The sequence below is a fragment of the Pyrus communis genome, chromosome 4, assembly GCF_041283825.1.
Source record: "Pyrus communis isolate YQ-2024b chromosome 4, ASM4128382v1, whole genome shotgun sequence".
Taxonomy (NCBI): domain Eukaryota; kingdom Viridiplantae; phylum Streptophyta; class Magnoliopsida; order Rosales; family Rosaceae; genus Pyrus; species Pyrus communis.
This window is the reverse complement of record NC_142568.1, coordinates 2,303,057-2,316,119: the sequence shown is the minus strand read 5'-3', so window position 1 is coordinate 2,316,119 and position 13,063 is coordinate 2,303,057. Positions and strand designations below refer to the sequence as shown.

Sequence of the window (13,063 nt, the reverse complement as noted above, 5' to 3'; positions counted from 1 at the left end):
TACATACATACACACACTCCATAACTTACCGTCTTAGTTTAATATTTTAACTTTTATTGTGTAAACATTATATATATCGTAAGTTATGGATATATATATATATATATATATATATATATATATATATATATATATATATCCATAACTTACCGTCTTGGCCTAATTTTAACTTTTATTGTGGAATCAAGTTCAAACTCTACTATTCGTGTTGAAGATTTCTAGTTTGGTGACGATACTGATGTGAATGTGGTAAAGATAACTCTTAATTTTTGTTTTTTATTTTTTGGCTGTTGTTGATTGATTGGGATATTAATTCAATTTGTCCATTTCTTTTGTAGGCCTTTTGTTGTGATAACGAGTCACGAGACTTTGTAATTAAACGTGCCAAAGCATTAGAGTGTTTGAAGGTTAGTTTTGGGTATGTGTTGGAGACTAGGCTAATTTTTGAAGCATGAATCTTCTAGTATACAAGATTGATATACTCGTTTACAGAACCATACAAGATTGGCTAATTTTTGAAGCTTTGAATCTTCTAGATTGGAAGCTTCAACTTTGTAATCATATACAGTTTGATTTTATTTTAATCTTGGTCTAGATGTTTTAATTAAAAACTTCCTTGGATTTAGCTGAAAAGTATGTTGCATAATATACTTTAGTTTGAAAATGAAAATAGTTGAAAAAAAATGAAAATACAATTATGGAATTTAAACAAAATTATGAAAAATTCTATTTTGATTTTCAACTTCTTAAAAAACCGGTAAATAAGTAAACGGAGACACGGTTACAGATACATTTACTCGTTCATAAACGATTATGGTTATTGGTATACTCGTTTACAGAACTATCCAACGAATAAACGGTTATGCGGGTAATAATTTAAACAGTTATGAATAAATAACCATGATTACTCTCCGGCCATAACTGTTGCCCGTACGTAATTCCCTATCAATGATATAAGAAATTTCCCATCTTTTACGATGGCATCAGAGTAGGTTTTTCCTGCACCATTGAAATTTTCGTTTTTCTTCCTCCTTCCCATCGTGTTTCAAGCCCCAATTATGTCCATCATTCAGATCATCCGAATCTTTTGTTGGTAGTATTAAAGGATAGGGAAAATGAATGGCTAGGATTAAAAAAAAAAGAAATAAATAGTGGTGGAAATCAAATCTAACGGCTCAAAGTACTTGTAACATTGAATGATACGTAGCATTGAAGCCTTACATAAAACATGTTATATACTCAATTTCTTGATAAATTGATTAATGATACCAGTGCATATCAGGGCCATAGAACATGCTTGTGACTAGTGGCTATGATAAGCACGTCTCGAGGAACCTAACCTGTCTCTCTTACACAGTTTATATACAGTTCCAGCTTCCCGTTCGCAATCCGGTACAAATCATATGCATTTGTATCTTGCTCCTACCAATGGAGCCGAAAACTGGCCGCCTGCATAAGGGGGTGTGCAAAGTACGCACCTAACGTCAACGCAGTGATCGACAAATATGGCAACCGAATAAATTCCTTGTAGTAATCTTTGGGCAACTTTTGTCGGCCATCAAGAATCGCTGCAAATGGTATGATACTTGTTCGTTTCTTCACAACTTCAAAGGCCTCCCCGTATCTTACAGCTAATCTCCTGTCACCATTCCAAGCACCAAACAGGTGGTGTCCGATTAAACCAAGAGAAGCTGCCACCGCCACGGAGTTCCCTATCCAAATCGTGTGAGCCAGGCACCATATTACCTGTCCGGCCAGCTAAGGGAAATACAAAACCATTACCAAATTGTCTTAACAAATCAGAAATGAGGGGGAGAAAGAGAAAGGAAAAGAGGACAGAAGGTGCAGGCAAACATAAAACACCATTATTGTATCTCTACTAATTAATAAAATACCCACAGTCAACCAAAATCCTATGAAATTACCAGTTTAACCCTCTAATTAAAACATAACATGAATAAAAAATATGGGGCAGAAATGTAATTTCACACAACCAAATTTTGTTGTTTTTTTTTTCAAAGCCTCACTTACATGTAATTCTAACATATTTCTAAATAAAAAATAAAAAAAAACACTTCCCACTCCCACATTCTCTATCACTCCCTTCCTCTCTCCTATTTCAAAAACAAAAATAAAAAATTTTCTCACACTTTGTGTGTGCCCATATGCTAGTTAGAGAATAATCGAAATAGCAAATAAACCCCGAGAAAAACTGATAACAGCCTGGTGATTTTGGAAAAATCGAAGGCATCATATTGCATCTAAACTTGAAAATGTTCATAACACATTTTGTACAATTCAATGGTAGAACTGACACCAGAGTTCATCCAAAGACCCAAAGGGCAACCGAATGCCCAGTAAATGAACTTGCTACCTGTGGATGCCTGGTTATTCTCATAATCCCAGTTTCCCAAAGATGCATTTTGGGCTTGTCAACGGCTGCTACCTCTAGTAGATTGAAAGTTGAGGGATAAAGGAATAAGAACGAAATGAAATTTGAGAGCCACACAAGTTCATGGACGCCAAATACATTCTTCACATCCCATAACTGTAGTCCATCGTACCTGTGGTTAATAAAGAACACCTGAATCACAAACCCTCAGAAGTCAATTCCCTCCACACCGTCGAACAAAGAATTTAAAGCAGAAAAAGTAGCAGCGAATGAAGTTAGATATAGAAAAGGAAGGATAGAGTTCCTTATAGAGAGTGAGGAACTCACAACAGTTGTAACAGCCAGTGGTAAAGATGTCCCCGCAAACAAAACACGGTAAGCACGTTCACCAATAAGTTTCTCACCTGCGTCACGTAGACTAGCCAAACCACTATGGAAAATGGCAAATATTAGAATCAGGATCAACATCACAACCTGCAGAATACCATTTCAAACCTCAGGTTTTATAACCAAAACCCTTATCACATTTTACAGCTCTCAATACAGCAATTGATCAAAAGAAAACCAAAACACAAGGGAATTTATTTATTCCACTAAAAAGAAGCATGCCCCTAATCAATGCACGCGAAGCACCTAAGAGGAAACCAGAATGGAAGTTGCACACACTCTTGTTCCAAAAATTCAACCAAATGAACACTCTATCGGGTCTATCCTACTTTCAGGAAACAACTGTTAAACCAAATTTAAATACGACCCCTCTGTATGGACATTGTCACCCCCATTATCCCCGTCATTATAAAAGCAACACAATTGATACCATAGCTTCCATAAACAGTATTCAACATTTAAAAGTTTAAACACGATTCCTTTTATCGCAATTCCCAACTAAACATTCACAAATTTTACTATCCACATACTGACCACACATCCCCTTCCCCTTTTCACTACCACTGTTAGTGTAATTATTCTCGAGAATTAACAGAAGACATCACTGTAATGCTGTTTCGAACCTACATTCTGATTTGAACATATTGGTGTATCATCCCATTTCGTTTTCATCCTAATTCAATCCAATTCTTTGTTTCCTTAATAAAAACACACAAGCAATTAGTAACACCCTAATGAATGATTAATGATGTTATTAATAGCTTTAATTAAATTCCTCAACATACAAACAACCTGACACCAGCTTTTAACTCAATAATTTGTACTCAATCAAAATTACCACAATGAGATTGAGAAACAAAATTTACCTCAGGGCTATCGGAAAGTTCCGAAACCGCATCGACGAAGGGCTTTCCGAGTCCGGTCGAATTATCCAGCCAAGCCACATTGAGTATGAACAGAACAGTACCCAGAATTGCAGTGAAATAAATCCACGAGGACAGCTTCTGCTTCGACAACACAAACTCAGCCGAGTCCTCCCCCACCACTGGCTGCTCGTCGCCGTCGCCGTCGCTGCCGTCTCTGACGGTGATGAAGGTGCGAAATTTGCGGGACAAGTGAATTTGGTTGCGAGGGATGGGGTGGAAAGTGGGTTGTTGGTTGGCTTTCAGAAAGGTGGAAGCCTTGAGGGTTTGGCGGGTGGATGAAAAGGAGGGGGTCTTGGGCTTGTTTGGGTTTAGGGATTGGGGAGGACAGGAAGAGAAGAGGGTTGAGAGGACAAACGTGGAGGAGGAGGAGGCCATTGAAAGTGGAGGAGAAGGAATCTGAACTGCCTGTGAGATTACAGAGGGAAGAAAGAGGAGATGGAAGAAGATGGAAGGTTGGTGGGAAGAGGGAGGGAAAGGAAAGGAGTATCTGGAGGAAGTTATGCTTTTGGGTGGAGGTTTTGGACTGATGGTACTTTTGTTCTCTTCAGTCGTTCATTCCTCGTACTTGAGGGGTGAGGATGGATGTTGAGGTGGCGGATTCACCGGTTTATGATTAAAATCGTTCAATTACAAATTAGGATGAATTGTCAATTTAGTGCTTGGTGGGTATATGGATTCACGGGCTTGTAATTAAAATTATTCAATTATAAATTAGAGTGAATTATCAATTTAGTTCTTAAATTATCACGAAGTGAAAATTAAATCTCAATATTTTTTTTTTCCTGAAAAATTAGTCATTGAATTATGAAATTCTGTTAATTACATCCTTAATATTATATTTGAAACTACTATAATCAATTTTCTGTCAATTTAAGTCACGCTATTTGCATGTGATACAAATTAGTGGGTAGATTGATAATTTTTTTTAATTTTTTGTAAGGAAATAGTGTATAGAGTTAACTTTGGATAGTAAATTAGACGTTAAGTTCGCAACCTATATGAAATGTTAAGGGTTGATAGGCGAGAAAATAACGGTATTACACTTTAAAGTGTGTCAATTGACTTAAGTTGACGAAAAATTGAATAAAATAGCTTTGATAGTAGGGATGAAATTAATAGTTTTTAATGAATTTAGGCACTTATTTACCGAAAAAATAATTCAAGGGCGTAATTTTCATTGAGGTGATAGTTCAGAGACTAAATCGGCACCTCATCCTATAAATTATTTTTATAAAAATCAATTAAAATTAACGTTTAGTCAATCAATTGTAGCATGCAAATAGACGGTTCGTAATTCATTTATCGAATTTGTTTATCTGTTTTTATACAGTTCGATGACCAAACGATCCCATATTTAATTGATTTTTTGGAGAGATGATCTTTACATTTTAATTTATAATATGAGCAACATAAATGCTAAGAAGACTCTCTCAAAGTGAAACTCATAATTAGCAATGCCAACAATATAAAACATTGTGCAAAAACATGAGATGACAAAGAGTCCCTATGGAAAGTCCCACTTTTAAGAGTCTTCTTAGTATTTCGAACATGAACAATTCGGATCGTAAGTGAAGTTCTGTGAATCAGCTACATAGTGAATTGAGGAGGAATTATTCGAAATACCGGAACTCCTCCTCATTCAAGGAGCCAAGTTAATCCCTCATCGATGCAGTCTAGCGAGTGTGCCCTATCATTATCATGTCATGAAACACGATACGTACTACTCATGGATTTCCGTCACATAATTTGATTATATCCAGCATTTTCATCCATCAAAGACAAAATTTCGTGTTTTGCAAGGCATTAAAAAGCCATTGGAGGGCCTAATAAAGCAATTAGAAATCAAATGCAAGGCAACCAGGAAAGAAAAGATAGCTTGGATTACAAGAAAAAGCACAAAATAAGAAGACGAGCGGAAACATACTCACCCAAGGAGAACATTTCCGACCACCCACCAACATACAAAATCAAGGCAGCCTGAACAACCACAAGGCTTCAGGTTCAAGACTTGTATTTACAGAAATCCCAGATCGACGACGCTAAAGAGAGACAATGTAATACCGCGTCTCCCTTCAAACAAATCTGAAAATATAACCTGAAATCCTTTTTTTTCGCCGAGATTTATGTGAAAAATAGAAAAAAATCAACCAATCACTATAACAATGAAAAGAGATATAGACAATGACAAGAAAATTAATCACCCTACAATCAAGAAGGCACAGGAGCAGGCAAGTCGAAAAAAGTGTGCCACTGCTGCTGTTGGTTTTTGTACTAACTCCCTTCCGGATACTGCAGCGATTTTCCAGAGCTCATTTCCTCTCCGGTTGGCGAGAAATGGGAAGTAGTGTTTGATGTACTGGAGTTGAGGAAGAGGCAAACCACAGCACAATCATCAACCTTGGCATACGGATATTTTAACCTCCAAGCACGAGTTGCTGACTCTACCAGGGCTCGAGCAGCAGATGGTCGTGGAGCTAATGCTACTATATCCACCACTTCCTCATTTGAGAGGACATCCCATATCTGCAGAGGACAGGAGACAATATCCAAGTAAATACATGTAAGCCAATACTAAACCATCTGTACAGTGACACTTTTCATGTGCATATATTTGAATCTATGACGTCAGTTGGATTTATATGGTTTTTTTAAGTTAAATCGACTTGTAAAAATTATCAAGATATCTCCACAAGCGGATCAAATAAACAGCACTTTTGCCCCCAAACGAAATGAAGCACATCTGCCCGGTAATCAAAGCCAGTTTCATTGAAGATAAAGTTAGAAACCTCAGAGTTTTGGATTTTCATGTTTTCCAGACCAAGAACATGGTACTTTAATTCAAAGAAAGAAAAAGAATAGAAGAATGCTTAGAGAGGTGGAAGATTAACTACACAAATGGACGAATTAAAGACTGAAATTAAGACTCCAATGGATGAGGCTAAGCAGGAATATTATAGAGAGAATGTACAAATACGAAAATAATTTTTTCGTTGCTGGCAAGGAAAAAAAAAGGTAAAGATAGAAGCTTTTTTACAATTCCAGTGCAGGACTCAAGCGCTTAAACAGAACACTCTTATGCAGATTAATTCCACCATTCTTGCTCCGATACCCCCTATGTGCATGACTTGACATGTCAAACCTTCCTCATATGTTCTAACACTATTACCAATTGCAGAGATTATTGCTAAACGGTGAATCTGTCGCACTTCAACCTTATTAGCGCTAATCAACATGCCTTTGTTGCTTGAAGAAGGATAGGGGACAACATCTTCCTAGTTCAGAAGCTCACGATGAATTGCATAACACCCTTGGCACCCCCAAAATGTTTCCTTAAGGTTTACCTGATAAAAGCCTATGAAATGGTACACTGGGGTTTAAGTTTTTATATGCTTACAGCTTTGAAGTTTCTAGTTGTTATGGTTAGTATATTAGTGTTTGCTTCTCCATTGGTGATGGAAGAAGTCAAATACTATCCTAGTGAATACTCAAAAGTTCCATCCCACTACCATTTCTTTGAGGCCTGCTGATCCTATACATTCGCTCCTTGAGTGGATACTCTTCCCATTATCTGTATTAGTTTAGGCCTTTGGGTGGTTCTGACTTCTTGCCTCTAGATGGGTTCGTCTTTATTTGAGGGGTCCGGTCGTATCCCTTCCCCCGCTTGCATTTATTTTGAACTTACAGTCTCCGTTCTGTCCAATTTTAGTTTACTGCTTAATCCACCACTAACCAAAATAAATAAATAAATTGGCATTATAGTTTTCCACTAAAGACCATAATAAGTGTGACACTCAAAAGGAAAAAATATGCTGGTAAATTGCATCTATACAAAAAGCTGTAGGCCACAACATATAAGGAAAGAGATTTCTTACCCCATCCGTAGCTAACACTACAAATTCATCCTTCTCAGTGAGGCGACGATAAGATATATCAGGGACAGAGATTAAGCCAAAGTCCTTTAGGCAGAAATCTCCAAAAGCCCGTGCCATGGCCAGGCCAGGTGAATTACAGTTGGGCAACCAAACTCGAGCGATCTCAGGCTCATTTTGGAGAGCAAATACTCGTCCCTTGCATAGCCTGATCCTCTCTGCTTCCCCTAGATGGATACAAAAAAATTGGATTCAAAACTAACTTTAATGACCCCATATTATTAATCCAGGATTTATAATTGTATGATAAAGAATGATTACGTTAAAACACCAATTAAGCTACAAGTAGTAATAGTAAAAACACCAATTAAGCTACAAGTAGTAATAGTATATTGACCATATCAACTACTGCAACACCAAAATTTTAAGTGTGTATGCATGAGCACATGCCCATGTGTAGGTGGGTGCTGCAAGTGTTCATGTCTGCATGTGAACTTACTTTCATAATCCAATTCAAACAAACAAGCTGTATCCATGCACCCAACCATTTCAAAACAAATTTGCACTCAACTACCAAGAAATGGAGTAAACATGACATGCTGAGACAATAGATAACATCTAAGAGGACATATTGACCATGGTCCTCTGCAAAGGAAAGACCTTGTAAAGCACTATGCAGCTAAGGCTTTTCAGCCTTCGATATGGATGCGGGCTTTCATTCCCTTACTACAGAAGTTTCCACAGCACAACTATTCAGTCCTAACTCCTAAATCGCGTCACTTTTCAGATTAATATTAGAGATATTTTATTTTGTGCATCAGGATTCAGTTGTCACAATGAATTATATATGACAAACCAGAATCTATAATTGGGTCACTACTCTTGATTTATAGAAACTATCAAAGATAGAAATCGTCATCTGGATCCCATTGTAATAATTTAATGGTTCATAATCAATTTAAGGAATATGAGACTGATATTATGAGTAACGTGTGCATTTGACAAGCGGTAATCAAATGCAGCGGTTAAATATAAAGTTCAATTCTTCATATTATTTAACTTTTAACTATAGACTAGAAAGAGTGAGAGAAAGAAAGATACTTGGAAGATTTGGTTTGAGGTCTACAGTCAACTGAACAGCAACGAGGGAACCATCTTTATCTCTTGTGCCCAATACAGCTCTAGAGTCCCCAACATTTGCAATAACAAGATCCTGACCCTGTAAACACACGTAAGTATTTAAAAGAAAATTTTACAGGTGCACTCTTGATGTACCAAAACTTAAGTAATAGCATCTGAGCTCTTGGATCAGATACGGACTATTGCGATGCAATTTGTCGAAGATAATAAAAAGAAGCCGATCTACTGAGCATCTTAATGCCTGTATTTCATCCGAAAACTGAAATGTTATTAGATTAATACGAGGATCTTGTGACGCTACGCAAAAAACCTACCTGCTTGACCAAGGTGACAGCAGTTGTCCCGCTGCAATAACAATCAATACGGGGGTGTAATTTGAGCTCCTTGTCCATGACCTTAAAAGCCTTCAAAAATGAATCTTTCAATGTCATAAAAAGATCACAGCGCTCCTCATCCTTGCCTTCGTGATATGCAACAGCCTCGCTCGAATCATCAGCAGGCCCGTTCCTGGCATTACCATTCAATACCCACTGTGAAGTCAGCCGCAAAGGTAGAGCATCCCTCACCTTCTTTGCAACCACATGGCCAAAAGGACCATGCCCATCAAAAACACCACAGAAAGTGGTATCCGCCGAACCGAAATTCTGTCGAAACACCACAAAGATATTCAGTTTTGCAGCAATCAATGGTCCAGATTCGCAGTTTGACAACATAATATCATAGGCAGACAACATAACATGCAATAACATCATAGACCGGCAACATTAAAATCCAGACTGTCGGATAAAATATCTATTTCTATACAATTATGATTGGATAAACATTTGAGTAGAGAGAAAAAGCAAAGCACCTCCCAAGCAATCATGGCGTCCTGATTGACCCCTTTCTTGCCTTGCTTGCTGAACAAGGAAGTAAAGTCAGAGGACCCATTCAAGAACATCCTGTCATGGACTCTGTGCAGCCACATCTCCACGTTATCGGCTGACCGTGTCGTTGAGGACGGGGAGGAAATCGCAGCCACCCTCCTCATCCGCCTCTTGCTGTCGGATGAAGGGACGGAGCCGTAGGCGGCAGCGCTGCCATCAGCAGAGAGGCAGGAGCCCATGCCGAGGGCCCTGACGACGTCCAGAAAGCACTCCAGCCCCACCATACAGTCGGGGCCCCTCCGTGTCTCGGCCGTCGGATCCGTCGTGGTTTTTGGAATTGAATTTCGGGGATTTCGAGGATAATGGATAAATCTGAGTCACTGCTGTCAGTTCCCAAATCAAATCAAAATGTCAAATTACTCGAATTTATACGGATAATTTGATAATTCGATTGAATTTGGACCAAGAGAAAAAGAAAAGGATAATCGTTTATGCGAAATTACCAATTTGGTGTTGACGGAAACGGCAGAGAAGACTTTGATCAAGCGAAAGCAACCACCTTTGATTCTGATTTTCTGAAACAGAGAGAGAGAGAGAGAGAAGACAGAAGCTTTCTATTCTTTGTTTTGTATTTTATCCCCAATGGCTGGCGGACGTTGAAGAAGCAATACTTTTACGACTGCTTCTTACTTGGACCTTTTCGTTTTTTTTTTTTTTTTTTTTTAAATTTTACAAGGTTCACAAAAGCACTTTTGTTAAAAGCATGTTTATTGTAGCCCGTTTGAATGTACCTTTAAAATGAGTGAAAATGATTTTGATGAAAATATTTTTGGAAATTTTTTTTAATAAAAATGCAAGTAAATCTTAGAAAAACACTTAAAGTACTTCATGGAAGAAGCACATAACTGATGCTTCTGTAGAAAGCACTTAAAGTGTTAAAGTGTTTTTGGAACCCAAAAATATTTTTTAAAAGATTTTAAAAGCACATCCAAACGAACCCTTAATTATCGAATTATAAGTCTTAATTAACGTGTTTATTCTTTATTACTAACACATTTTAATATTACTCAATTTCTATTAATAATTATTATGTTTAATTGTTTTTACATTTGGTACGAGTTTTATTTATCTGGTTTTTTTTTTTTTTTAACAACTAATAATTTAACTCACAAGCATTATTGTTTTACTAAAAATATAGCTTTATTGGCACTCAAGTTTCACCAACTTATCTATAAACGTTAAATAAATTTTAATTTCGTATGGTGCAGTTGATAAATACAAATTTTTAAATTTAAATTCATCAAATGATAGGAAGTATGGTGATGAGCATTATCACAAACTTAAAAATACTGAGCAAAAATGAACCCAATTTCACCCATAAAAGTAAGTTCACCCAATAATCTTCATCCACGGCGCAAATGGGATTCGATTAAAATTGTTGATTTAAATATTTAAATTAAAATACGACTTTAGGTCCTGAAATATCAAACAAACCAAAAATCAAATCAAAACTTTGATGAAGAAAACCTACAATGTAACGACACGAACATGCAAAGTTTTAAGTTCGAATATAATAAAAGAAATATTTAGTACGAACTTATTCACGTAACATATATGGTGACTCACAAAAACTTTGATTTAAAATGAAAGGGATGTTTCGGTGTAGGTTGGCCGCACCATGCATGAGCAAGTGCCAATTGGATTGGATGTGGCAATTAGCCTAATTATTATTAGGAATATGGATTATAGTTTATCTGATTTTTTTAATTTTAATATTAGTTTAATAGATCGATTAATTAGTTGTCAGACAGCGAAATCCAAAAAATTAGCGAGATGATGTAATATACTTATATGGTCGGCAGCCGCCTTCTATATCGGATAAACTTCAAGTAGGGGGTTTAGTCTTATCAACTAATCAAGTTAAATGGACGGTTCTGGATCTTTCTCGAATGAGTTATAAAGTTTCAACTTTTTGTATTGAAACTGTCCTCTAATATTTGTTAGCGACAGTTTTAATGTTAACTTATTAGTTATTAGAACGGGAATAATTAGCCGAGATAAAATTCACATCAGGATGCACAAGTAGATTGCTTTTTGTAATACAATGTTTAGACTATAGACGAGAAGGTTGATCTCCTAGTCATTAATTCCTAGTTATTTCAACTTGGAAGCAATTCATAATTTTAAGATCATCTCTAAAGAAAATGTCAAATTATAACAGTCAAATTGTAATTAATAGCTGATGTGATAATTTGAAGTCTTATGTCACATTTCTTATACTTTTTCAGCCGAATTGTTAAATGTTATTTTGTTATTAATATAGAATTTTAAATGGTTGTATTCATTAAGGAGTTGTTGAAATATCAGTGGAATAAGTCACTCACTATTAAAATTAATTAAAAGTAAATTTGACATCATTGTTAAATTTGATTTCTAATCACAAAGGTTTTAAATCCAGCCAGCAAATGACATATAGTTAGAAGGATTTTTTAAAGTAAAAATGAACAGTAACACTTGAGAATTTGACATCTCCTTTAGAGTTTGAGATGCACATGTTGATTTTGTTCAAATTTTTTAAGGAGGGGTTTGGTCAAATTTAGTAACTGTATTTATCTAAAAAAAAAATAAAAAATTAACTGCACCATGAGTGACTATATATATATGTGTGTGTGTGTATATGATTAAGTATTGTAAAGTCGACAGTATTTATGCAGTAGAATATAAAGTAAATAAGACATAATATTTACAAGGTTCGGCAAGGGTGCTTATGTTCTCGAGGCAGCAGTAATAATTTCTTTCATTATCGAAAATAATAGGAGTACAAAATAACTCTCACTATTTTTTCTTTTCTCTATAGTTTGGCTCACTGATAATTTATTCCGCATCTCTCTTCTTTCCTCCATACTCTTTCTTTCCTCTGTATGTTTTTCTCTCATCTCTTTCTTCTTCTTCTCAACTCTTCCTTCCTTTGGATGCCTCTTATCTTATAAACAAAACATTACTATAGCAATACTATTCATTTTACAAACTTTCCTCAAATAAATAGTAAAATATTGTGCATAAATAGAAATCCATCTCTTCGTATGAATAATAATTCATCTGATTTTTCTTTAGATGAATAATAATAAACTACTCATGTGGGTCATACCCATATTATATTACAACATGAAGCACGTTCTGAGGGATCCAGCAGGTACCAAAATCCGAGCCCTTAAATGAGCAACATGTGCACACTATTACTCCAACGAAAAGTGGAAGTGCGTGCTGCTTTTGCTTTTGCGGTGGCCTTAAAAATTAATAAAATCAACTATTAAGCTATTTGTTTGATAAAATATGGGTAGGAGTACCTTTCAAATTCAACTAGTTTAAGAGCTCGTTTATAAGTGCTTATAAAATAATTGAAAGTATTATTTAAGAAAATATTTTAGGATTTCAAAAGCATTTTTATAGAAGGAGTCCTGATTACATACTTATTGCAGGAAA

General features: G+C 36.0%; 2 protein-coding genes across 3 annotated transcripts; both read right to left on the bottom strand.

Moving 5' to 3' along the window:
• Nucleotides 1-1,217: 1,217 nt before the first annotated feature.
• Z-ISO (15-cis-zeta-carotene isomerase) lies at nucleotides 1,218-4,264 on the bottom strand. Its single transcript, XM_068462184.2, has 4 exons — nucleotides 3,646-4,264; nucleotides 2,720-2,866; nucleotides 2,375-2,584; nucleotides 1,218-1,758 (listed from the first exon to the last, which is right to left on the bottom strand). The coding sequence occupies exons 1-4, from the start codon at nucleotides 4,078-4,080 to the stop codon at nucleotides 1,423-1,425; spliced, it is 1,128 nt and encodes a 375-aa protein (XP_068318285.2). The 5' UTR covers nucleotides 4,081-4,264; the 3' UTR covers nucleotides 1,218-1,422.
• Nucleotides 4,265-5,566: 1,302 nt separating this feature from the next.
• Nucleotides 5,567-10,272, bottom strand: LOC137722829 (putative protein phosphatase 2C 33). 2 transcript variants are annotated; one of them, XM_068461931.2, is made up of 6 exons: nucleotides 10,084-10,272; nucleotides 9,565-9,963; nucleotides 9,029-9,358; nucleotides 8,676-8,793; nucleotides 7,578-7,801; nucleotides 5,567-6,228 (listed from the first exon to the last, which is right to left on the bottom strand). In XM_068461931.2, exons 2-6 carry the CDS (start codon nucleotides 9,862-9,864, stop codon nucleotides 5,977-5,979), a joined length of 1,224 nt encoding a protein of 407 aa, XP_068318032.2. In that variant the 5' UTR covers nucleotides 9,865-9,963; nucleotides 10,084-10,272; the 3' UTR covers nucleotides 5,567-5,976. The 2 variants fall into 2 exon arrangements, with proteins under 2 accessions (XP_068318032.2, XP_068318033.2); XM_068461932.2 differs by having other exon boundaries at nucleotides 9,565-9,960; nucleotides 10,084-10,238.
• Between the last annotated feature and the right edge of the window lie 2,791 nt (nucleotides 10,273-13,063).

Coding starts and splice junctions, on each gene's coding strand:
- Z-ISO (XM_068462184.2), bottom strand. CDS start 4,080: ATGGCCTCCTCCTCCTCCACGTTTGTCCTCTCAACCCTCTTCTCTTCC. Junction 2,867..3,645: donor AACTTTCCGATAGCCCTGAG/GTAAATTTTGTT, acceptor GGTATTCTGCAG/GTTGTGATGTTGATCCTGAT. Junction 2,585..2,719: donor CACTGGCTGTTACAACTGTT/GTGAGTTCCTCA, acceptor TTTGTGATTCAG/GTGTTCTTTATTAACCACAG.
- LOC137722829 (XM_068461931.2), bottom strand. CDS start 9,864: ATGGTGGGGCTGGAGTGCTTTCTGGACGTCGTCAGGGCCCTCGGCATG. Junction 7,802..8,675: donor CCTCAAACCAAATCTTCCAA/GTATCTTTCTTT, acceptor GTATCCATCTAG/GGGAAGCAGAGAGGATCAGG. Junction 6,229..7,577: donor TAGTGTTAGCTACGGATGGG/GTAAGAAATCTC, acceptor TGTCCTCTGCAG/ATATGGGATGTCCTCTCAAA.